This window comes from Chiloscyllium punctatum, chromosome 10, assembly GCF_047496795.1.
Source record: "Chiloscyllium punctatum isolate Juve2018m chromosome 10, sChiPun1.3, whole genome shotgun sequence".
NCBI classification, from domain to species: Eukaryota; Metazoa; Chordata; class Chondrichthyes; order Orectolobiformes; family Hemiscylliidae; genus Chiloscyllium; species Chiloscyllium punctatum.
The window spans coordinates 105,469,703-105,497,142 of NC_092748.1; the positions used below are offsets into that span (position 1 = coordinate 105,469,703).

The following is a 27,440-nucleotide window of genomic DNA, read 5'->3' on the forward strand; positions in this document are numbered from 1 at the left end:
GGGAGGTAGACAGGTTGAGGCGGTTAATGTCCAAGCGGCAGTGGGAAAAGTTGCTATATTTTCTCTTGAGAGGTAAGAATATGTGTAATATTTATAATGTATGAGAAGTTTCCTGAAAAATAAGCTCTTTGCTGTAAGATTGGCCTTCCTTTGCAAGCTTGAACATAAAGTGTCGGTTGAGACATCAGTGTTACACTGAGAGATGAATGCTGTACTGTCAGAGGTACTTTCATTCACCTGAAATAATGAATCTATCTGACCGTTGAGCTGCACCAAGAGATGTATGGTATATTTGCAAAGAAATGTTGTAAATTCAGCCCATGAACCAATACCAGAATAGACAAATTTACTGCTATGTCTGCCAAAAAAAAGTACTGACCACACTTCCAACTGAAGAGGAGAGAACATCTTGTGCTTTCAGATGCCTTGAGGAGGCAAAATGCAGTGATGCAAATGCATACTTTTCTCATTTACACATGTCAGCATATTCGGACTCACTGTGAAAGATGTGACAGCAGATCTGTTAGATGTTGAAGACATGTCCTGCTAAGTGAAAAGTGTGGCAGTGAGATACTTGTTGTGTGCTTGGGATGGCACAGTGGCTCAGTGGTTAGCACTGTTGCCTCATAGCTCCAGGGACCAGGGTTTGATTCCAGCCTCAGGTGGCTGTCTGTGTGCGTTTCCTCCCATAGTCCAAAGATGTCCAGGTTAGGTGGATTGGTCATGCGAAATTATTTGTATTGTGCAGGCTATGTGGATTAGCGATGGGAAATGCAGAGTTATAGAGATGAGGTAGGTCTGGGTGGGATGATCTTCGGCGGGTTGGTGTGGACCTGATGGACCAAGTGGCCTGCTTCCGCACTGTAGGGATTCTATAATTCTCTGCATGACTGCTAATTTGGTTTGGTTCTCACTGGGTTATATCTGGATTCTGAAGCTCAAAATGCTTGATGTTACATAGTGTAGAGAAAAAAGAATTTGCCTTGCTATTACGCCTGTCACAATCTCAGCATGTTCCACAGTTCCTTGCAACCAATGAATTAGTTTTGAAATAGTTGCTGTCTTAATGCCAGAGTGCGGTGTGATGAAACAGAGATTGTAGTGGTGCTTTATGTAGCGATGGAAGAGTGAATTAATTCATGAGGTTACGAGAATGGTTAAAATATGAAATTCTTCAGGCCTGTTAGTCACATTTCACTGACTGAGATTGGATGCAAAATGGGCAAAATGCAAAAAGTAAAATAGGAATGATTTTGTCTTTGTTTCATGTTATTTTGCAAGAATTCTTTTTCCTGTACAAATGAATGTACACACAGGTATTGATATAATTATTTTTGTTCTTCAGATAACTTTTAGCCCATAGTGTTTAAGGCTCCAAAAGATTCTTAACTTCTTAGTAAGTCTCTGATGCAATGTCTTGTGAAAAGTCTTACTGATTTTGCATACATTATTCAACTGCCTTACCCATTCTACACACGAAGTTACCTCCTTGAAAAATTAAATAAAAACAGCTATACTTTGCCCTGTTAAAGCCATGCTGAGTGTCCTTGATTGATCCTTGCCTCTCTAAGCAGCGATTAAGTCTGACTCTCAGAATTTCTTTCCAGAAGTTTTCCTACCACTGGTGTTAGGCTAACTGGCCCTGGTTTATCCCTACCACTCTTATTGAACAATGGTATCACATTTGCTGTCCTCCAGTCCTCTGCCACCCCTCCTCCACCTTCCATCTTGACAGTGAATATAAATGACCATAATTATTGTAAGAATTAATCTATATCTTCTGGCTCCACACATGGTTTTCCACTTTGGCAACCAATAGACCTTACTCACTCCTTGGTTACCCTCTGGCCTTTCATGTACTTAAAAAAATGCCTTTGAATTTTCTGATATTTGGCTTGCCAGCATTTTTTTTAATGATGTACCCTCTTTGCTCTCCTAATTTATTTTCTCAGCAATGCTTGCCCATGGGCCCATGAGGCTTCTGTATGCCTCAAGAGTATCAACTGTGTTTCCTTACTCAAGCTTGTGCATCCCTTGACACTATCTGGATTTGTTAGTACTACCCCTCACCTTTACAGAAACATTTGGGCCATGCAATCTCACTGTTTCCCTTTTGAATTATTCCCACTGCTTCTGTGTACATTTCCTTACCAGTCCATTTTCCTTTATTATGACAAAATCAGCCGGCACTCACTAATGATATGAGACAATCACAAAAGTGTTACTGTTCAGGAGGAGGGCATTTGGTCCATTATGACAGCATCCGATCTCCAAATGAGCATTATAATTTTATCATGACTTCCTGTCCATTTTATCTTATAATCTTATTGAATTTTGGTCGCTATCACCAAAATGCTCCCCCACTGACACTCCTTTCTCTTACCAGGTGTACCTGTATATAATATGATTTGCCTGGTAACATGCAAAACAATACTTTTCACTGTGTCTCAGTACATTTCACAATAATAAATCAAATCAAATCAAACTAAAGTTCGATCCAAAGCCATTCCCCCTCTTGGTTTCAATGTGCTATCTTAAGTAGCTCACCTGGATGCAGAGTAAGGATTCTGCCCCTTCTAAGCCTTTCTCACTTTCTGTCTCTGAGCAAATGTGGCAGAAGTGAAAACTCCCTGCTATTATTCACCATTTATTTTTATAATCCTCTGAGATTTGTTCACGTATCTGTCCTCCCTTTCTCTCTCTGACTGTTTGTGGATCTTGAATACATTTCCAGCAATGTGATTACCCTTTTTATCGGTATGTTTTGTCCATATGGTGTCAAGTGAGGATCCATCCTCCTTATTGCAGTCACTGACTCCTGGCCTCCCATCTACTTTTGTGTCACTACCTTGAAGTATGATGAACTTGGGTTCAGTTGAAGAATTCAAGAGAGCATTACATGATTATTTGAAGAGAAAAGGTGGGAGAAGTACACTAAATTATAAAGTTTAAAATCACACAACACCAGGTTATAGTCCAACAGGTTTATTTGGAAGCACTAGCTTTCAGAGCGCTGCTCCTTCATCAGGTGGTTGGACCAGTGCTCTGAAAGCTAGTGTGCTTCCAAATAAACCTGTTGGACTATAACCTGGTGTTGTGTGATTTTTAACTTTGTCCACTCCAGTCTAACACCGGCATCTCCAAGTCATGATAAAATTATAATGCTCATTTGGAGAGTTGGTGCTATCATAATGGACCAAATACCCTCCTGCTGCACAGTAACACTTTTGTGATTCTATAATATCTTTCGTGAGCAATACCACTCTCATGTATAGGGTGAGAAATGTATACCCCAGACATCATGAGGGGAAGCATTCAGAGGTTCAGGATCTCCCATGCCATTTCTTGCTGTGAATGTTGGAAATGTTTATCACCAGCAGTACAGTCAATGGGGCAAGTTCTTGAATTAAGATTCCCTCAATCCACAAGATAATGATCCAGCCAGAGATTCTTTGAAAGAGCAAGCCAGCCTGTTCCCTTCCCTAGCTTTTTCTCCAATTTCATTTCTGTATCGCTTGCAATTTTAATTTCATTTTCAAACATTCTCGCAAGTCACTATCAAATTGGCTTCTAGCACCCTTTTGGGCCGTACATTTCAGATTGTAACACTCTGCAGTGTTAAAACGATCATGTTCATCATTTACTAATTATTTTAAATCCTCTCATATTTACCCTGTTGTCATCAAATAAATCCATTCTATTCCCTTGCCATCCTTATGAAGATGTGGTGCCCCGGGTTATCTGAGGCCTAAGGGGCTAAATGGTACTAATGGAAAAAGTATTTAACAGTTTCATCCTCCATGCATGCCTGACAGTGGCACTTTGAACTTCAATGTGTGTAAAAGAAGGTTGGCTGCCAATTATGGACCCTGTTCCCATTAGGGTGAATATATGAAGCATATCATAAAAGTAGCAAGTAGCAGCAATTATATGAAATATCCTTAAATGTCTTTTGCAACAGCGTCTGCTACAAGCCTACTTTGAATAGAATATGTTAAAATGAACTTGATTCCTAACCATTACTATCTCTTCAAAAATCGCCTAATAAAGGCCTTGGTGATTGGTGCTTTGATTGGTACAATTTTTCGACATTTTTCTCTGCTTCCATCAACAACCAGGGTCAATTTTATGAGACAGCTATATTAACTTCACTTGACTGCATCCTGGCTTTCATTTTTCTGTGATACAATAAATTAGCTGAAGTTGAACTTTTTTTTTTGAAATTGGAACATGCAGAAGAGCTAATCAGAGAAGTTGGCTTGAAGGAGCTACTGAACACAGCAGTGTGAGTAAGCTATATTAGCATATTGCAGGAATATCCAGGTTACTGAGAGAAGGCAGTTAAGTGATTTTTGGCTGCTAATGTCAATTCATTTGCACTACGTTATCAGATTCACCAACTATCTGTGTAGTCTTCAAGTTGTCACAACCATCTATTTCAAATAGATCCTACCCTTCAATCAAGCGAATGACTCTTTTGAAGAAAAATCATACCAGACTGTAAATGATGACAATGTTTCTGCCTCTGCAGATGTTGCCAGACCTGTTGAATTTCTTCAACATTCTCTGTGTTTTTTGTCAAATTAAGGAGTCTCAGTTGCAAGCGAGGAGGAGGTCACTGAAGAGCTCAGGAAACTCAGGGATGTCCATATTGTCACCCAGAGTTTGATGATTAAATCAGGGTCAAAATTGACATTCCAGCTCCCACAAGTGACTCAAACATCAAACACGAATATCCTAAATTGAGTTAGGCACCAATGAGTGGTGTTGAATTATGCAAGCTGAGGTGAGAGATATCTGTTGGGGTGGAAGCAGCAAAGGTAGTTCGCAATCATGACAGGAACTGCCATTGCCTTGCACAATGGATGAGACAAAAAAATCTGCAGATGCTGGAATCCAAAGTAGACATGCAGGAGGCTGGAATGACAAAAAACTTCCAGCCTTCTACTTTGCACAATAGATGAGTCAGACTGTTGAGAGCAACAACATCAGCACTCAATGCATTGGTATTAAGTAGGACTGAGTCTGATCTTTTAGTGAAACCTTTGCTGGTGACTGCTTTCACTTACGAAAGAAAATAACTGCATCACTCCTCAGTGAATGCAACAGCAGCACATTAATTTGTGCTACCCTCTTCAGGTTTTAGTGATTTCCCATTTGAAAACCTCATCCTCATCCTCTTTGATCCAATAACAACCTTGTCAAAGAGTTTAATAGACCATTAATTGGAGACAAGCAGTTTTCTGGTTACCTCTTCTGACTGTCTTCGTGATAATTGTTTTGCCTTCCCGAGGCATCGGGATTCAGTGACGCCTTCCAGGCACACAGTTTTCAATGTGTGCTCCCTCCCCCCCCTGAAAATGTAACTTCAGCTCTGAGTTTCAGCACCAAACCAGATCAGATTCAGTGAAGTACAGGTCCAAATTCAATTTTGTCCACTCTGTCTTAACATTACAGACTATTATTTAATCTTCACTTAGATGCGTGTGAAAATTTTTAGAAACAGAATCAGAAATTGTTGCAAAAACTCAGTGGGTCGGGCAGCATCTATTAAGAAAAAGCAGAGTTGGTGTTGTGGATCCATTGACCCTCAGAAGGTGCTGCCAGGCAACAAGAATCATCCACTCCATTGGCTTCTTGATGCTGTATCATTTAACATAGAATCATAGAGATATACAGCAGGGAAACATCAGGTCCAACTTGTCTGTGCCAATCAGATATCCTAAACTGATCTTGTCGCATTTGCCAGAACTTGGCCCATATCCCTCTAAACCATTCCTATTCATATACCATCTAGATGTCTTTTGAATGTTGTATTTGTGCCAGCCTTCACCAATTCTTCTGGCAGTTCAGTCCATACATGTACCACCTTCTGTGTGCAAACGTTGCCCATCAGGCCACTTCTAAATCTTTCCCCTCTCACCTTAAACCTACGGCCGACTAGTTTTGGACTCCACTACCTTAGGGATAAGACCTTGCCGATTTATCTTATCCATGTTCCTCATGATTGTATAAACTTCTATAAGGTCATCCCTCAGCCTCCAACTCTCCATTAAAAAACAGCCCTAGCTTATTCATTCTCTCCCTAGCGGTCAAATCCTTCAACCCTGACAACATCTTCATAAATCTTTTCTGAGCTGTTTCATCCTTCCAATAGCACAGAATCCAGAATTGCACACAATATTCCAAAAGTGGGACAAAGCTAATGTCCAACACAGCTGAAACATGACCTCCCAACTCCTACATTCAATGCTCTAACCAATGAAGGAAAACCTACCATATGCCTGCTTCACTGTCTACCTGTGATTCCACTTTCAAGGAGCTGTGAACCTGCATTCCAAGGTCTCTTTGTTCAGCAACATTTCCCAGGACCTTCCCATTAAGTGTATAAGTCCAGGACTGATTTGCTTTTCCAAAATGCAGCACCTTTCATTTATCTAAATTAAACTCCATCTGCGACTCCTCAGATCAAAATTGGCCCTTCTGATCAAAATTTCGTTCTACATGATGTAACCTTCTTCGCTGTCCACTCCACCTCCCATTTTGGTGTCATCTGTGAACTTACTAGCCATACCTCCTATGTTCACATCCAACTCATTTATATACGTAATAAAAAGTGGTGGACCCAGCACCGATCCCTGTCGCACACTGCTAATCACTAAAACCTGAACAGGGTAGCACAAATTAATGTGCTGCTGTTGCATTCACTGAGGAGTGATGCTTATCAAAGGATTCCACCACCACCCTCTGTCTTAATATATTTAAGGGTTTTTTTTATTAGATTCCCGACAGTGTGGGAAAAGGCCCTTTGGCCCAACCAGTCCGCACCAACCCTCCGACGAGTAACCCACCCAGACCCAGTTCCATCTGCCTAATACACCTAACACGATGGGCAATTTAGCATGGCCAATTCACCTGACCTGCACATCTTTGGACTGTGGGGGGAAACTGGAGTACCCAGAGGAAACCCACGCAGACACGGGGAGAATGTGCAAACTCCTCACAGACAGTCGTCTCAGGCTGGAATTGAACCTGGGACCCTGGTGCTGTGAGGCAGCAGTGTTAACCACTGAGCCACCATTACGAGACAAATTTATGGTCTGTCATATAATTGAGAAATATCAGGATGGGTAAAAAGTAAAGTTGTGGGAGAAGACCTTTCATGGTCATTTTAAAAGGTTGATCAAACTTAAGGAATAAGGTCTGCTTCTGCTCTTTTTTCTTATATTCAGTCACCTCTCGCCTTTTCAAGTTTCACTTCCAAGTGAATTATGAGCAGCTCCCAAATAACCCCATTCCCCCAACTCAGAATTGTGACTTCTCACACATATTGGCAGTAGATCCACTGCAATTGGCAAAATAGCAACACTACCATCCAAATTTGTGTTGATTATCCTTCAACCTGAGTCCAAGAGTGAAAAGGTAGCAGTTGTTGGCACATAAGCCTCTTCCAGAAATCCCAGGTGGCACAGATGCCAGTCTTCAGTCAATTCTATTCATTCCGTGCAATATTTGACAACATTTGGAATCCACGCATGAATTTGGAATATTTCCCAGGTGTGTCTTGTACATGAAAAACATGACAAATCCATCCTAGCCAATTGCCACCTCATTAGTCCACTCTCAGTGATCACGAGAGTGATGGGAAATTTCAATCAAGTGGTGTTGGCTCAGCAATAACCTGTTTGCTGATGCTCAGTTTGATTTCTAGTATATCCACTCAGCTGCTGAATTCATAGCAGCCTTCTTCAAATTAACTCCAGAGGTTGGGTGAGGGTGACTGTTCTTGACATCATGGCAGCATTTGACCAAGTATGGTATCATTTTTATTCTTAAGGTATAGGCACACCCACAGTGTTGTTTGACGGAGAAATCTTTTGGATGGCTGGCCAACTGTAGTGCCTGAGGATGTGTTCACCACCCAATTAAATTAAGTATTTGGTTCTCCCAAGGCCAGATGTTCTCCAACAATGATACATCAGCAGTCCCAGTGTGCAAAGCAGGAGCGGCCAGTGTGGGAAAGAAGGATAGTGGGAGCCCCATGATGGAGGTGAACTCTGAAGACATCACTTTTGGAATTTCACCATGAGAAGTTACCAATGAGTTTGCACATTTTCCTGGTTTCTGTGTGGGTTTCCCCGGGTGCTCTGAGTTCCTCTTATATCCTGCATCAAGATGTGCAGACTCGGTGGATTGGCCATGCTAAATTGCCCGTAGTATCTCAAGAGATTAGCCATGGGAAATGCAGAGTTGCAGGGCTAGGTCTGAGTGGGATGCTCTTTGGAGGGTCAATGTGGACTCAATGGGCCAAATGGCCTGCTTCCACACTATAAGAATTCTATGATTCTGTGATGGGCAAAGGTCCATCCCTTCCAACTGAATACTGGCCAGCAGCTGTAATCTTGGTGGGTGGGCTCCTGCATGGGATCGAGTAATGGCATCCAACTTCCTTCAACTTGTCTTGGTCTTTCAGTGGGAAAATGCATGCTAGCTTTTGCTGAGTAGCCTTGACATTAAGCATTTTGGGTTTGAGCCAGGATCATTTTAGGATAGTGTTGAGGAAAATTGGGCCCTTTGCCCCCATTCCTGCCTCTGCATGTATTTAAAAAAATCCTGTCATCAATGTGCAGTAAATTCCCTTCCCACCTTCAGAAACTTCAATTTCATCTCATTCATTCCTTGCAATCACAGTTCACATGACATGTTTCAGAATACTCTTACAGCGTATATAGACATGTTATTTCTGAAAGAAATGAATCATATTTGCATTTGACTCAATTAACACTGATTGTTTCCATTGCCCCCGTGTTTTGAACATTTACTCATTAAACTACACTACTTTGCATAGTTCTCTGCATTCCTGACTGAATGTTAATCATTCATATTAACTAAATGAGTGCAAGCTGAAAAACTTGTATATGTTTAAATTTGTTTATAAGCACACAAACCATTATGACTAATTGAAATATATCACCATATCACATTTGCGTGATGTAAGGGAAATCACTGGTTCTTTTTATCCATTTAAAGGTTTGAAATTTAATGATTGCCAAATGTTGCTTCACTAGGCAAGCATCATTAAGTATAGATGCTGATTGTTAACAAAGATTGTTTGATTTCATGCAGAGTGATCAAAAGTGGGATATTGGAAAATTAGTGTGCAACTGTTGTGGGCGGTATATTATAAGACAAGTGCATTATAGATTGTGCAGCATCTAATAATGGAAGGACAAAGCACTGGAATAAATTACAGGTGGCATTACGGTACATGGAGGCAATGAGAACTGGGAATAAGTAGAGTTTGAGTGTTATTTTAATTGGAGCAAGTATAAAGCTATGGACCCAATGTGTAAAACCTGATCTAAGTTCAAAGTCTGGACTTTCTAAAAGACCATTCGATGCCCCAGACAAAAGGTTAAATTCAAAATCTACTGAGGGCAAATGAGATGATGAGTGGTAGGCAGGGAAATATGCCAACTTCTGGTGTAAAAGGCGAATTACAAGGGGTCCAGCTCTCACTACGTGTGTCAGTAGTTTGAATATGCCAATTCTCAGACACTCACATGTTTACCAGTAACAGAGCTGGCTTTCCTAGGAGTTGGAAGAAATAATAGAATGAACTGATAACTGTCTTTTCTGCAAGGTTTGTGGGCTAAAGGGAAGATGTGTGGTCCCCCCGCCAAACCCACCATTCATTTCGGTTCCCAAGGATAACCTACCCAGATTTAATCTTTCCTATTCCCCCATGCCTCCAATCCCAATTGTTAATCACCTTCCCCAAACTAGAACAGGATAGAATGGAATAGAGTAGATGAACCTTTATTTTCACATGCATTTGAATGAGTGAAATGTTTGTAACATCACCTCTCGGCGTCATGTTGAGTACAGGGTACACGAGTACAGATACTATTAATTTGTTGCATATTTAAAAAAAAGGTTAGCATGGGGACCGAGTTTAAAATGTCCAGAATGACAATAGAAAGTGATCATAAGGTCTAACATTCCACTTCCTCTCCAGCATGAATCCATGCCCACCAGCCACAGATCACTAGGCCACGCAGCTTCCACATTTCAGCCTCCATCCAGGACTGGCTTGGCCATGCCTGTTCCATGGCTGCTTCGGCACTCAGCCCTTTCTCGCTCCACCGTATGACTCAACTCGCGCTTACTCCACCGTGGGACTCAGCCCGTGCTCGCTCCGTCATGGGACTCAGCCTGTGCTCACTCCACCGTAGGACTCAGCACGTGCTCGCTCCACCGTGGGACTCAGCACGTGCTCGCTCCACCGTGGGACTCAGCACGCCCTCGCTCCGTTGTGGGACTCAGGCCATGCTCACTCTGCCACTGCCCTGCCTTTCCCAAATCTTCCATCTCTTCAGTCGTATGATCCAAAGCTGTATCACCATCTTGCCCACCCTCCCATCTATCACCCCCACCCCCAGATTTTCACTTTCCCCTTGCTCCCTGAAGGTGGCGTACTGGCCTCCCAAACAATCTGACTGTCAACTGCGAAACAAAGAGAAAAAATAATTCAGCCCCTCTGCAAATTCTCTGGCCCCTCAAAACCTTTTCAGAATGCAGAAAACAAAGTTTCCACAGTAATCCAAACATGATCTAAGTTTCCCCGCCAGATTAACATTCAGTCGCCATTCACATCCTTACTCAAAAAGGGAGACGTCATTCCATCTTTTGAACTATCAGTCACATCATGGCTGATTTGTAGCCAACTCCATTTTTGCTGGCTTTGATCTGTATCCCTTGAAAATTTAATTTGTTTTAAATCAGTAACCACAGCCTTGTCACTGAGTATGTTTAAATTCAAGATTAATAGATTTCTAAAGCCAGTGATATCAAGGGATACAGAGATAATGTAGAAAAAAGGAGATTGAAATCGTTGATTATCCATGATCGTATTGAATGGCAGATTAGGCTCAATTGGTTTACATCCCAGACAGAATTAAAAACAAATTGTCATTTCAATCAATTATAGCAGTAATTACTGAAAATACTAAATGCATTGATCCGTGAGGTAGATGTTGCTACAGCAGTTTCTGTTTATGTGTATGTTGGTCTCCCAGAATCCATAGTTAGCTTCCATTAATATTGATGTACTTGTTTCAACATGTTTCTGTCAATTTGGCAGCATGGATGTGGCAATGTTTAATTCTTAGAATATAGAATATTGGAAAATGGTACAGGCCCTTTGGCCCATCATGCCTGTACTAAGCATGATGCCCTTCTTAACCTATTCCAGCTTCCTGCACATGGTCCATATCCCTCTATTCCCTGCCTGTTCATGTGTCTGTCTAAATGCTTCTTAAACATTGCTACCGTATCTGCTTGCACTACCCCCCCGGCAGTGTGTTCCAGGTACCTACCACCCTCTGTGCAAAACACTTCCCTCACATAGTTCCTTTAAACTTTCCCCCCTCACCTTAATCCATTGCCCTTAGTATTTGACATTTCCACTCTGCGACAATCCACTTTATCCACAATTCTCATGATTTTATATACTTCTATCAGGTTGTTTCTCAGCCTCCGACAATGTTTTGAAAACAATCCAAGTTTATCCAACCTTTCCTGATAGTAGTGCACTCCAAACTAGGCAACGTCCTAGTAAACCTTTTTTGCAACCTCTCCAAACCCTTCACATTCTTTCTATAGTTTGGCAACCAGAATTGCACATAATACCCCAAATGTGGACTAACTAAACTTTTATACAACTGCAGCACAACTTGCAAACCTTTATATTCAATGCCCTGACCATTGAAGGCAAGCATGCCATATGCCCTCTTTATCCACTTGTGTTGTCACTTTCAGGGAGCTACAGGCTAGAACACCAAGATCCCTCTGTATGCCATTTCTCCTTAGGTTCCTGCCATTTACTGAATTGATTGTATTCCTTTATTCTGTTTGAAATTTTTCCTATTTTCTTTCCCAAATGCCAACTGCAATATCTCTGCCAAATATGAAATTGTGACATTGATCTATTAGCAGGCTGTCGCAGGAAGAAGAGAAAGATGTGCAGAGTTGTCTTGCACCAAGGGAACATTGCTTCTCAGTTGTTGGTGACTGCTGCCAGTAATTGTGGCTTTGTTGAGGAATGAAGAGGAGCAGTTTCAGACTGGATGTCAGGGAATATAGGATCATCCATTGATAAAAATCACATCAGTGAATAAATTAAGTGTTAGCTTTCACATAACAAAATTAAGAAGTTACTACTAAAGTGAGGCAAAAGCAATGTTACTTCTGAGTTGCTACTCAGCGACTGAAACCCAAGTGACATTACATCAGTGGTTAGCACTGCTGCCTCACGGTGCCAGGGACCCGGGTTTGATTCCACCCTTGAGCGACTGTCTGTACGGAGTTCTCCCTGTGTCTGCATGGATTTCCTCCGGGTGCTCCAGTTTCCTCCCACAATCCAAAGATGTGCAGGTCAGGTGAATTGGCCATGCTAAATTGCCCATAGTGTTAGGTGCATTAGTCAGGAGTAAATTTAGGGTAGGGAAATGGGTCTGGGTGGGTTACTCATCGGAGTGGACTTGTTGGGCTGAAGGACCTGTTTCCATACTGTAGGGAATCTAATCTAACAAAAAAGATTTGGTTAGTAAAGCAGGAATAGGCTGTGAAATTGATTCCAAATCAGGTCTCAGCTTGGCACCACTGGTGACATGTCTATTTATGAATCATAAGCTTATGGGTTCATGTGGCAATCCTGCACTGCATTGGTGTTTTCATGTATCTCAGCAAGTCTTATGTTACTGTTGTATCAACTAATCCTAGGACTGACTGAAGATCCTCAGGTGTTCAGTGCTGATCCGAGAACTAACCCTGCACTCCGAGACATTGCACACTGATCCCAATTTCTACTATCCATATCTAATGTCTACAAAATGGAGAGAATATTTGTTGAAGAACCAGATGGAAATTTGGCTTTGAGCAGACGACTCAGCACCTCGGTCTCAAACTTGCTTCATAAAAAAGGACAAAATACACTTCTTAAAGCCATATTACTGTTACATTATGACTGTTGTTGTTCTGTCGCTTGAGTCTTACCAGACCCTAGGGGCTACTCTCTTATTAGAGAGAAGCAACTGGTGGTGATTTAACCTGAGGGCCACTAGACCTCAGGTGAGGGAAGAGGTTGAGATGGAGAGTCTTTCATGGTAATGGGAATTTGAACCCATGTTGTTGGCATCACATTGCTCTGTAAACTAACAATCCAGCCAACTGAGCTAAACCAACGGCCCTACAATATGTCTCGGTGAAACCTCGGATGCTGCCTGAACTGCTGTGCTCTCCCAGCACCACTAATCCAAAATACAACATGTCTAGCCAATGTTGGGTCAATGTTTAGGTTCGACAGCAACAAATACCTAAACAGGCATCTAATACCTGTTTTAGTCATTTTAATATATTTATTGAGAAGCAGCAATTTAGATATAATACACTTGTGAAATAGACAGGCGAAGTAGACAACCCCGTGCAAGCAATGACATACAGAGGGATCTTGGGGTTCAAGCCTGTAGCTCCCTGAAAGTGGCAACGCAAGTGCAAAAGGTGGTAAAGAAGGCATATAGCATTAATGGTTGAGAGTGGGTCCACTGATACTGAAGGGGTGAACTGACAGTTGACATTGAGTGTTTTGGTCTCAGAAGCTTGTCATTGCAGCATTCAGCTCTTGAGCTGCAGTATTGGGAAACTCTTCCACTGGGCTTTCACCCATCATTCTTGGTCCAGCTTTTATTGGAATAGGGATCCTGCTAAATGAGGACTTCCTCCCCTGTCTCTGGGTGCTCATTTATTAGCTTTATTGCGAGACACTGGAAGTAGATTTGATATTTGAACTGCTCCATAATTCTGTCAGTTGAGGCATTCAAGAGGGTGTTAGGAGATTATTTGGATAGATAATGTGTGCAGGGATTGGGGAAAAGTCAGGCCTCAAGTAACAGAATTAGTGCTGGTATGATTAGCTGATTGTACTGTAACAATTCTGTGGTTCTAACCAATGAATGCAAGATGGTGTCCAACATGCCCAGGATGGTCACTTCCCTCCAATACACATTAACTAACTTGCGGTTAGCTTTTCAGTTTCCATCATGCTGAGAGGTCACTTCTTTACACAAATAAGAGGGGACACAAGGTGTCATCTTACTGACTGAGGGATACCAAGATGGAATATTCAACCCAGAGTCTCTGACATGTCTAGGGTGTAGCTCTATGTGCTTCCAAAGAGAGGAAGTAATCACTTGATTTTTTTTTTTCTTTGCTGCATTTACCAATGAGGAGGACTGTCAGATTTGAAACTGGTGTTCAGGGATTAAATTGAAAAGAGACTCAGGTATTCAATGATGCCTAATATTGTTGTGGACCAGACCAAACCCCCTCAAAATATTTCAAGAAGATAGTCTAGACCAAAACTTTTTTTTTATTTTGAAGGTAAAGTAAGGCGTTGTGTGCAGGATGAAATTTGATTGGTCAAACTACTTGGTGTTAAGCAAAAGGCACTTTACACTCCAGTTAAAATACAGACAAAATAAAAACAATAAAAGAATAGGCTGTGCAGAGACTGCAGTATGTTATGCCTAACCATGCTATTAAGTACTTCTGCACTTAGTTTAAAAAGGAGACCAGTTATTAAAGGTCCTATTTTTTCTATGTAGAATTCAACATTGCAAATTAAATGTTGAGCTCTACTTTCAAAATGCATTTTTGAATTCTCATTCTTGTGTTCAAACCTTTCAATTTCTTTTTAATGCTTCTCCAGTCTATGTTTCTTATGTTTACCACTGGCAACCTGTGTGCCGTAAGCTTCTGAGATCTCAAGCTCTCACTTTACATTTTTCTCTCCACCTTTATTACTCTCTCCTCTTCTCAGATGTGTTATAGAACCTACCTGTTAGGGTAAGCTTTTAAGCACTCATCATAATAATTTAGTGCATGATTCAGAGTGAAAAAGGCTGCTGTGAAACATCTGCTGTTTTTATTTCTGTGCTAGATGTTCTAACAGAGTGCAAGTTGTTGATGCTGTCTTATATAACCAAGACAGCAAAGTACCAGTTCAACAAGGTCATGGTTACACTGCACAGTGCTCTGGTTGGAACGATTCCTCGATTGGGTCCCATTGTTTTCCTGGAGAAGGTGAGGACTGCAGATGCTGGAGAGTCAGAGTCGAGAAGTGTGGCGCTGGAAAAGCACAGCGTGTCAGGTAGCATCCGAGGAGCAGGAAAGTCAATGTTTTCCTTCAGACACAGAGAAATTAAAGCACTCGAAGCACTGTGATCAGTGGTGTTCCACAGGTATCAGTGCTGGGTCCACTGCTTTTTGTAATTTATATACATGGCTTGGATGTGAATATCGCAGGAATGGTTAGTAATTTTGCAGCTGACACCAAAATTGGAAATACATTGAACAATGAAGAAGATTCCCTTAGAATACAATGGAACCTTGATCAGATGGATCGATGGCCCGAGGAGTGTACATTGAGTTTAATTTAGTTAAACGTGAGGCGTTTTGGTAGGGCAAATCAGGGTAGGACTTACACACTCAATGGTAAGGTCCTGAGGATTGTTACTGAGCAAAGAGATCTTGGGGTGCAGGTTCATAGTTCCATGAAGGTAAAGTCAGAGGTAGTCATGGTAGTGAAGAAGGCATTTGGTACACTTGCCGTTATTGGTCAGTGCATTGAATGTAGGAGTTGGGATGTCATGTTGCAGCAGTGTAGAACATTGGTGAGGCCACTTTTGGAATACTGCATTCAATTCTAGTCTCCATACCATAGGAAGGATGTTGTTAAAATTGAAAGGGTTTGAAAAATTGAAAAGATTTACAAAGATGTTGGCAGGGTTGGAGCGTTTGAGCTCAAGGGACAGGCTAAATGCACTGTGGCTATTTTCCTTAGAGTGTCAGAGTCTGAGAGATGACCTTGTAGAGGTTTATAAAATCATGAGGGGCATGGATAGAATGAATAGCCAAGGTCTTTTTCTAGCCACAGTAGGGGAGTCCAAAACTAGAGGGGCATAGGTTTAAGGTGAGAGGGAAAAGGGATCTAAGGAGTAACCTTTTTCACTCAGAGGATGGTGCGTGTATGAAATGAACTGCTAGAGGAAGTGGTGGAGGCTGGTACAATTGCAACATTTAAAATGCATCTGGATGTTATATGAATATGAAGGGTTTGGAGAGATTTGACCAAATGCAGGCAAATAGGACTAGATGATCTGGTTGGCATGGTTGAGTTGGACTGAAGGGACTGTTTCTGTGTTGTACAACTCTATGATTGTTCAGACAAAGGAATCATAGGCCCATTGTTAATATCAGAGGATAAGGTTTGGGGCCTTGATTCGACTCACTCCTTTTTCTCACACTCTCCAACTCTGACCCTGTCATTAGCATCAACCCTGCCACTTCCCAGCTGCTTTCAGTTCAGATGAAGGGTCACTGGACTCGAAATGGTTGCTGTTTTTCTCTCCAGCAATGTTGCTGAGTTTTACCAGCACTTTCTGTTTTTGTTTCAGACCTCCAGCATCCACAGTTCTTTATTATCTTTAAGAGTTATATTACTTGCTGCTCAGATCTACTGGAAACACAGTATTTAACAATTGACCATCTGCTGGGTATATTGGGAGCTGAGGATGTAGCTTGACTCTGGAGAACCTGTGTCTTGCTTCTGCTAGCCCTGTTGAATATGACCTGTTTCTGTGGCTGTACAGCTTACATTGTCCAGTCAAGAGTGGCTACTACAACCCTGGAGCTGGTTTAACACCAAAAATCGTGAAGTGCATATCAAAAGATTATCTAAACTTTCTACACCATAAGAATTTGATAGCAAGATACACCCTGTGCTTCAGAGAACCAGATATTGCCATTCAGACACCTTGAAGTGGATTACTTTTGCAATGAAAGAGCATTGCATCCTTGATAAAGCTTTTTAGCTTTATTGAGTGAACATATTAATAAGTAGTTTTTGGATAATCTCCAATTCCAGTCCATCCATCATTTTTCTTTCACTCTTTTTTAAATGTTTGATCTGACACTTCCTTTTGCTAACCTGACAAAGAAATGAATTTAATTAATTCAGTTCCAACCACTCAGTTGTCTTATGTTAAAGCCTTTCTCAACCCCTTCAGCATTGTGCTACTTTCCCAGACAGTCAAAATCATTGAATCATGTGCAGGTTAGGTTGATTGGCCATGCTAAATTACCAGTGGTGTCCAGAGATGTGCAGACTGGGTAGATTAGTCAAGGGAAATGCAGGTTTACCGGGATAGATGGGAAGGGTGGATTTGGGTGGAATGCTTTTCAGAGGGTCGGTGTGGACTCAATACGCCGAATGGCCTGCTTCAACACTGTAGGGATTGTATGATTCTGATCACTTTTGACTGATTGAATGTGCTTCCCATGAAGGTTAATCTTAATCTTTGTTCTTCCTATTACCAAGTCTCAATTTATTTTCCTACCATTTGCTTTTTTACCTTCTTTAAGTGGTACACCCCAGCAGTCACCTTTGTCTCTGGTTTACTGTTCCTTGACTTTCTGTGGTCTCATTTGATCGCTCATCTCCAAGTGTTGTCAGCTTGTATGAGGGGGCATAACTACCAATTGAGGGGTGATAGCTTTAAGACTGATGTCAGAGGCAAGTTCTTTACACAGAGAGTGATAAGGGTGTGGAATGCCCTACCTGCTAAGATAGTCAACTCAGCCACATTAGGGAGATTTAACCAATCCTTAGATAAGCTCATGGATGATTTTGGGAAAGTGTAGGGGGATAAGCTGAGAATAGTCCACAGATCGGCGCAACATCGAGGGCCGAAGGGCCTGTTCTGCGCTGTATTGTTCTATGTTCTGTGTAAGTGTTAATATTTTTCATTTTTGACTCTTTGCAAATGTTGTAATATTTTTTATCCTTCTAACTTGCAATTTATTTCTTTTTACATCTGCTTTTAAAATTTTATTTTAAAATGTGTTAAAGAATCAAGGATTCCAATCCTTGAGACTAGAATCTCTTTACATCAATTTTGTTTTTATGATGTGAGAGACAAATGCAGACTTCTGCATAATTCCACCTCTGTGCTCTCTCCATGTTCAGTGATATTAATGCCAATCTTTAGTGGTATCCTCAATCATTTTTCACCAATGATGGTGTATGGGCGTACAGGCAGATGTGTATATCTAAGTGTTAAGTCTCTGGAGGGTTTTGTGCTATTGTGAGGCTACCAGTGAGATTTGCTGACTGTGTCCTTACTCAATTTGGAGTTGGAAGTCTGGTGAATCAACCTTAGGTGAGTCACAAAGTCATGGGTTCAAAGTTCAAAGCTGGCTTTACTAAGGGGGACACTTTACAAAAAAGGCTGTCTGCACTCTGAGTAGATGGGCAGGTTCTCATGGAGTGACTTTGAAGACAACCAGGACGAAGCGACCACTAGTGTCCTAGTTAATATTTCTTCCTCAATCAATTTTTTTATAAAATCCCGTTTTTAGTACTGTTTGTGGGAGCTTCCTATGTGCAAATTGGTTGACTTGTTTCCGAGGCTACTGTTCATTTACTTTAAAAATGGGGTTGTGAGAAATGCAGTCGAGAGTGTGGTGCTGGAAAAGCACAGCAGATCAAGCAGCATCCGAGGAACAGGAGAATCAACGTTTCAGGCATAAGCCTGTCATCAGGATACTGCCTGAAAATGTGTTGCTGGAAAAGCGCAGCAGGTCAGGCAGCATCCAAGAAGTAGGAGAATCGATGTTTCAGGCATGAGCCCTTCTTCAGGAAGGGCTCATGCCCAAAACGTCGCTTCTCCTGCTTCTTGGATGCTGCCTGACCTGCTGCGCTTTTCCAGCAACACATTTTCAGCTCTGATCTCCAGCATCTGCAGTCCTCACTTTCTCCGTCAGGATACTGCCTGACCTGTTGGGCTTTTCCAACACCACAGTCTCGACTCTGATCTCCAGCATCTGCAGTCTTCACTTTCTTCTCCTCGTGAGAAATGCATTTTTACTAAGTCATTATTGTGGCGCTCAGCTTTTAAGACATGGCTGTGAAGTTGTCAATGTGATGAGGAGTTCTGTCAGATTCCCTACTGGAAGGTGCTGAATTGACAAACTTGGCTTCCTATCAACATTCCAGGCCACAATAGCAGGAAAGGAGACTGTCAATGTTTCTTTCAATATTGTAGAATCACCGAAGAGTCCTGGGAGTGGGAGTGGCAGCACTGAACACTCACCCAATGGCTCTGAAGAAAGGAAATGTGCAACTGGGATGGGGTGGGCAGCAATGGTGGGGCAAGTAAGGCTTCCTTGTATTGAGACTAAAGTAATGATGTGTCAGGGTTTGCCTGACATAGAGGATTGGGGTTGACCTAGCGGGTGTATTGGGGGTAGCTCCCGTTCCTTGTAAAACCATCCGATGTAGAGCAGAAGTAGATAATTCAGCCCATTAAGTCTGCTCTGCCATCCAATGAGTTCATGACTTACAATCCTCAAGTTCACTTTCCTGCCTATTCCCAGAAAGCTTGGTTCCCTCACTGATTGCAAATCCATCTGTCTCACCTGAGTATATAGTTAACCACACAGCTTACTGCAGTAAAGAATTCATTGGACGGCAGGTTTGCAATGCAGAGTGAGACCAGTAGTGTGGGTTGAATTTCTACACTGGCTGAGGTTACCACGAAGGATACTCCTTCTCAACCTCTCCCCTTGCCTGCAGTATGGTGACCATTATATTAAACCATCACCAGTCTGCTCTTTCTCTAATGAGGAAGCAGCCCTATAGTCTACTAAGACTGTGGCAACTTTACCTTTATCCTCTTAGAAAATAAATTCTTCATCTCTGTCTTGACTGAGCACCATGTTGCTCTGAGATTATGCCTTCTCCATAACCACCTGATAAAGGAGCAGCTCTCCGAAAGCTCGTGCTTCCAAATAAACCTGTTGGACTATAACCTGGTGTTGTGTGTTTTTTAACTTTGTACACCCCAGTCCAACACCTCTAAATCATAGAATCAACCTAGTCAACATTGTCTCCAATGCCAATATACCTTGCCTTAGATAAGGACCTCAAAGCTTCAAACAGTGCTGGAAAGACATAAACTTTCTATTGAATGTATTCACTTCTCATCAACTGTCAGCTTTCCCAAGACCTTGCAAATATGACATCAAAAGTCAAACCTACAAGTCCAGATGGATCTGTGGCTAATGGCCACGGTAAGAGACATAAATGGCCAGGACTTGGTAGGTTGTTCATTCACCTATCCAACCTTTAATATGCTTGGAAGAGACCCCACCCTACACCTGTTTTGGGACCTTAAATTTCACTGCTGTGCCTTAGTATCTGATCAAATAGAGAGCTCTGTACTACTCAACTATCTCTTGGAAGGATAGTGCTTCCTAATTAACCAGACATTTGATTTTTCCAGGTGATGATCTAAATGATGGACTGTGGCATTCTATTAATTTGAATGCCAGAAGGAATCGAGTTAGCATCATTTTGGACAACAATGCAGCCTCAACCTTTCATTCAACCATACAGATGCAGATCTACTCTGGAAGCAGATATTATTTTGGAGGTAAGTGCTTATTCATTTATTGTATCTTTTCACATGTAACCTTTCTGAGTTAATTTACTTTTAACATGTCCTATTTCTCTATTCTTGTTTCTAGTACTTCAGAATACTTGATTAGAATATGAAGCTTATCTCTTTGTAATTGACAGTGGAAACTCATACATGGATATTCAAAAATAAAACTGTTCTCAACCAATGTAGATAACTGTGCAGTAAACATGTAAGCTTCCTTTATGTAACTTGACAGGTACAGTGTGTAACTGATATACTTATGAAGTGCGTATATCTTGCGGAATGGTGGCTCAGTGGTTAACACTGCTGCCTCACAGCACCAGGGACCTTAGTTCGATTCCTGTCTTAGAGCAACTATCTGTGTGGAGCTTGCACACTCTCCCCATATCTGCGTGGGTTTCCTCCGGGTGCACCAGTTTCCTCCCACAATCCAAAGATATGCAGGTCAGGTCAATTGGCCAAGCTAAATTGCCTATATTGTAAGGTGCATTAGTCAGGGGTAAATGTAGGGTAGGGGAATGGGTCTGGATAGGTTACTGTTTGGAGAGTTGATGTGGACTTGTTGGGCCAAGGGGCCTACTTCCATATTGTAGGGAATCTAATCTTCAAGTGTAATCAGATAATTTATTCACGTAAATATTTGGAAAGAATTGTATTCAGCTGGTGGAGAAAATCTCCATTCAGTAACTTACTGTTGTACCTTTAATTGCATCCAAGACACAATGGTTTGAATGTCCTCCTTCTGTACTGTAAAATTCTACAATGCTAAATCCAATGGGAAATGAGAAACTAATAAAAATGGGTGTAGACATTTGGAGGACTTTGGCAAGCAATGATACATGGGCTATTCCATCCCGTTAGTCTTTTCTGTTCTACAGTTAGAATTTGTCTTCTCTGTTTATCAACCCCTTCTAACAGTCTCTCTTCTGTAACTCTTCGTAACCTTGCCTGACAAAAGTCATGAGGAGCAGGGATAAGAATCCTTGACCAAGTACTCATTATTAGGGCAAGCAGAATTTCCTGCTGCTGAAAGTAACTGCCTCTTTGATTTCTACTCCTTTCCCACCCAGTAGCTGAATTAAACAGATATTTTGCATCTATCTTCATATCGTGGATGAAGGGCACGAATTGAGGGTGCATCAAGACGCGAAAAGGAAGGAGGACCTTAGAACAATGACATTCATAAGGGAACATACACAGATAGGATTATTTGAATTAAATTCCCAGCTCCTAGGACACTTTACCTTTGGGTTTGAAAATAAATGATTGCTGAGATATTGCACAATAAATTCTAATTTTCCAAAATTTCTGAGAATCTGGAAAATCCTATCAGATCAGAACACTTTCTCCATTTAAGAGCAGCAGGAAATATAAAGTATGGGTCAGTTAGCTTAATGTTTGTCACAGGGATAACACTAGAACCTATGATTTAAAAGGTTACAGCGAGGTGCTGAGAAAATCTCAATAACATCAGGAAGCATCAGTGTGGTTTCATGCAAGAGAAATCCTGTTTGATTCATTTATTACAGTCATTTAGCAAGCAACATGCATCGAGGGAAACCTGTGGGTCTGGTTAGATTTCCTGGAGACAAGTTTCCATGACAAACTTTGCTGTAAGAATTAAGAGCTCAGTTGTCAGGGCAATGTATTAGCACAGACTGAAGATTGATTGAAGAGTGGGCAGGAATGGGTGATCTTTAGCTTGACAAGATGTAACAAGTGATGAGATGTACAAGTCACTGCAAGGTCTCAAATATTTACAAATTGCATTTGTGACTTCAGTGATGGGACCAAATGTATAGCTGTTTAATTTGTGGATTATGCAAAGATAGTTCAGAAAGTAAATTGTAAGGATGACATAGGAGTTTGCAAATGATCTAATAGGTTAAGTCAGTCAGCCAGCAAGAATTTTCTAGATGAAATGTGGAAAATGTAGGTTTGTCAACTTTTTCGGAAATAATTCAAAAAGCATGCTTATTTATTTATTTTTTTCTTATCTATTCATGCTAAGCTAGCATTTTTTTGCCGATTTCTGTTTGTTCTTAGAAAGGTGGCGATGAGCTGTCATCTTAAACTGCTGCAGTCAGTGGAATGAAGGATCATCATTAGTGCTCTTAAGAAAGGAGTTCCAGTGTTTTGACTCAGCGATTTTTCCATGTCAGGCTGGTGTGTGGCTCAGAGGGGTACATGGATGGTGTTCTCACGTCCTTATCCTTATGGATGGTGGATGTCGTTGGTTTAAACGGTAGTGTTGAACGAGCTGAGGTAAATTGTTGTGGTCTATCTTGTAGACAGAAAACATTTGTACCGATGTGCATGAGTTGCAGAGGAAGCGAATGAGGAAGGTGGTTATTGGGGTCCCAGTGAGACAGGCTGCTTTGTCCAGATGATGTGAAGTGTCCTGAGTGTTGTTGGAGCTACACTCATCTAGATAAGTGGAGAGGATTCTGTAATGCTCCTGACCTGTGCCTTGTCCGTGAAGGACAGGGTAGTGAGGAGATGAGTTACTCATAGCAGAATTCCCAGTCTCTGATTTGCTGTTGGAACCACATATGGCAGACTTAACTGAGCTTTTGGTCAATGGTAATGCCGAGGTTATGGTTTAAATGGGGAAAGATTGCAGAACTCTGAGATAGAAAGGGCTTTGGGTGTCCTAACACATAAATCACAAGCAGATGGTATGCTGGTACTTGGCAGGGCAGATGCTGAAAGGATGGCTGCCCTCATGAGAGAGACTAGAAGCAAGAGCTGCAATTGAAATTAAGGGCTTTCCTGTTTACGATGAAGGTGAGGAGAAATGGTTTCTGTCGGATAGTCTTGAGTCTGTGGAATTCTCTTTCTCAGAATACAATGAAGGCCTGATCCTTGAATAGTTTCAAAATAGAAGTGGATAGATTCTTGACTAACAAGCGATTCAATGGGTATCAGGAGAGCTGTGAAATGGAGGAGAGGCCACAATCAGATCAACCATGATCTTATTGAATTGTGGAACAGGCTTGAGGTGCTGAATGGGTTCCTCTTGTTCCTAGTTCTGACATTCACATTAATAGTGAAGATTGATATGATGAGCAATGCAGACCTTGGGAATACTGTCCATTCTGAAACCAGACAAGATGTGTGTTAAGTGGTTTGTGTCTGGAATGCACTGCGCTGAGGTATGGTGAAGGCAGGATCAAGTAAGGTATCCAAGTAGTCAATGGATGATTATTTCAATTGAAATAATGAGCATGGGAAAGGGGAAAAAAACCAAGACAATAACCCTAATGCTCATATGGAGAGCTGGCAGAGATACGATGGGCCAAAAGGTCCTTTATTTGCCATAAAATTGAGATAACTCAGTGAAGTGGCTTGTTCAACAATAGAGGCTATTACAGACAGGATTAATCTTTTAGTAATCATGAGTAGGCATTGTGTTATCATGACCGTAACCTGAAATGAGTGCTTCATGAGTAATTTGTTGCTTTAAAAATGGATTCTTTCTACCAAGCAAATTAGGTCAATTATTCGTGCAAAATGAATATAAAAGGATGTGAAACTTCTAACTGTTAGAGTGAAACTAAAGCAGTGTTTCTGGACTGGAAGATGCTTACTTGGATGAATTTTGATGGAGTCAATGCTGTCACTTTGAAGTGAGATTCAGTTTGTTGTGATCCCAGCTAATGGTGACACTGGACAAGTCAGATCCCAGAATGAAACCTGGCTTGATCGATTGTATATTTACCTTTCATTGGTAAATTGGTGAACTTGGTCGTTAGTCATTGTATCATTAGAACATGAGCTTATTACAAAAAAGAATAATTAAACAGTGTGATCTAGATATAGAAGATGCTTCAAGAATCTTAACACAACCATCAAAACAATTCTGACCTCAGTCTTTATTAACTGTTACTTTCCACCTTCTTTCTCTTCATTGCTAAGACTTTTATTTAATGACACCTTTCTGAATCCCAGATGTGAATCTCTGATGAGTCATGGAAATAGACCCTTTGGTCTAACTTGTCGATGCTGACCAGATATCCTAAATTAATCTAGGCCCATTTGCCAGCACTTGGCTCCTATCCCTCTAAACCCTTCCTATTCATGTACCCATCCAGATATATTTTAATCTTACAATTGTTACCAACCTTCACCACTTCCTCATTTCATACACGCACCACCTCCACATGAAAAAGTTGCATCTTGGATCCCTTTTATGTCTTTCCCCTCTCACCTTAAACCTTTGCCCTATAATTTTGGATTTCCTAACCATGGGGAAAAGATTTTGACTGTTCAGCCTGTCCATGCCCTCATGATTTTATATACCTCTATAAGATTCCTTCAGCCTCTGATGCTCCAGGCAAAACAGCCCCAGCCTATTCAGCCTTTCCCAATAGCTCAAACCCTCCAACCCTGGTAGCATCCTTGTCAATCTTTACAGAACCATTTCACTAGTGGCCTAAACCATTTCAGGTTTAACAACTTGAAGATTTCTATCCAAACACTTTGGCCATTGAAACGGCACAGAATAGAAACCATTTTTGCTGTGGTAACTATTTCCCAGAGCTGAACGGAAAAACTTTGGTTCTCCTGCTGGTACTCCTTTTGAACTGAATTCCTTGTTCTCCTAAACTAAAGTTTTCACTTGGTTTCATACCGAAGTCAAACCTAAAGTTATTGACTTAATGAGTTTGCACAGTCTGTCATGAACCCAACGGTATAAATATTTTACTAACAAACACAACAAGGATTTTCCTAGACATGTGACTGCAGTCACCAGCTTACTTGTAACTAATCCACTGTTCTAAATGGCTTTTTGACCTGTCTTAAGAAAATCTTCCACAGAACTATCCCAAACCGTTGGCCTCCATTTTAAATCCAAGTCCCAAAAGCGTAAAGTATTTTACATACATTTATTCCAAGCTAAGCTGGAAAACTGAAGCCATGAGATATGGTAAGGAGCACGATAGCAAGTGAATCAACATCAGCATTCATCAGCAACTTACATATGTATAACGCTTTTAACGTAATAAAGCATATCACGGCACTTCACAGAACATTATGAAGGAAAACATGGCAGTAAGCACGATATTGATCAAAATAGTAAGTTTTCTTAGCAGGGGTTTAAAGGAGGAAAACAAGACGGTGTGATTTTGGTGGGAATTCCAGAACTTATGATCAAGGTAATTGAGGGCATGGCTGTGAATGGTGGTGTGAATAAAAAATGTGCATGGAAAATCAGAATGAGATGAATGCAGGTATCTCACAGAGACTTTGGTCTGGATTATGAAGATAGGGCAGTATGAACCATGAAAGAATTTGAAAACAAGGAAAGAGATGGTAAAATTTGTATGTTCTTTGACTCGGTCAAATGAACACAAAAGTGATAAGTGAATGCTTGAGAGCCGTATGAATTAAGCTAAGGGTAACAAATTTACAATAACCTCAGGTTTACAGATGCAGAATCTGGGACACAACCGCATGGGTATTGGGGTCATCAAGCACAAAGGTGAAAAATGAGTGAATGGGAATTTCAACAGCAGATGAACTAAAACAGAGAAGACAGCTGATGATACAGAGTTGCAAATAGACAGTCTTCATGAGGTTGGAAGCTCATCTCTGGGTGAAATATGAAAACAAGATTGTAAGTAGACTGGTTGAATCTCACACTGTTACCAGACAGAGAGATGGATAGCTGGTGAATGGAATTTGGAGCAGATGCTGAAAGCATATCTTTGATCAGTCTTCTGAATATAAAATGAGAGAACATTTCTGTTCATCCCACACAGGATATCATATAAGTAATCTGATAGTTTCAGAACAGTGAGGTGTCGAGAAAGCTGGTGGTGAGGTAGAGCTGTATGTTGTTGGTTTATGTATATGGACTATGCTTTTAGCCTGTGTCACAGAAAGGCAACATCTCAGTAAGAAATAGGAGGAAGTCCAAGGATGAATTCCTTGAGTCATCAGAGGTAATAGTACAGGAGCATGAAGAGAGGCAAGTGATACTCTGGAATGAAATTAATAAGTGCGAGAGAAACTCAGCAGGTATATCAGACTTGAAACATTAACTCTGTTTCTCTCTCCACATCATGCTGCCAGAACTGCTGAGTTTCTCCAGCTCTTTCTGGTTTTATTTCAGATGTCCAACATTTTGCTTTTATTTGAGTGATTCTCTGAACGCATGTAGCTAGGTAAGAAAGAAACAGCAAAGAGCAGGTCCAGCAGGTTGGAAAACAGCAGAGAGACTTTGTTGAACAATGGTGTGGAAACCATGTCAAAGTTGCTCGAGAGAGTGAAGAGGAGATATTAACAAGGAGTAGAGTCATAGAGATGTACAACACGGGAACAGATCCTTTGTTCCCCACCCAATCTAGTCCCACCTGCCAGCACCCAGCCCATATCCCTCCAAACCCTTCTTATTCATTTACCCATCCAAAGGCTCTTAAATGTTGCAATTGTACCAGCCTCCACCACTTCCTCTGGCAGCTCATTCCATACACGTACCACCCCCTCTGTGAAAATGTTGCCCCATAGGTCTCTTTTATATCTTTCCCCTCTCACCCTAAACCTATGCCCTCTAGTTCTGGACTCCCTGACCCCAGGGAAACGACTTTGTCCATTTATTCTATCCATGCCCCTCATAATTTTGTAAACCTCTATAAGGTCACCCCTCAGCCTCTGACGCTCTAGAGAAAACAGCCCCAGCCTGTTCAGCCTCTCCCTATAGCTCAAATCCTCCAACACTGGCAACATCCATGGAAATCTTTTCTGAACCCTTTCAAGTTTCACAACATCTTTCCGATAGGAAGGAGACCAGAATTGCACGCAGTGTTCCAACAGTGGCCTAACCAATGTCCTATACAGCCGCAACATGATCTCCCAACTCCTGTACTCAATACT

At 41.3% G+C, this 27,440-nt stretch overlaps 1 protein-coding gene across 2 annotated transcripts in view; it reads left to right on the forward strand.

The window, feature by feature from the left end:
* Positions 1-27,440, forward strand: part of LOC140482416 (contactin-associated protein-like 5) — a 1,296,746-nt gene that overhangs the window by 656,890 nt on the left and 612,416 nt on the right. For both annotated transcript variants that reach the window (XM_072579899.1, XM_072579898.1), the window contains exon 9: positions 20,403-20,552. In XM_072579899.1, the coding sequence (XP_072436000.1) occupies positions 20,403-20,552 (150 nt within the window). The remainder of the gene's footprint in view (positions 1-20,402; positions 20,553-27,440) is intronic.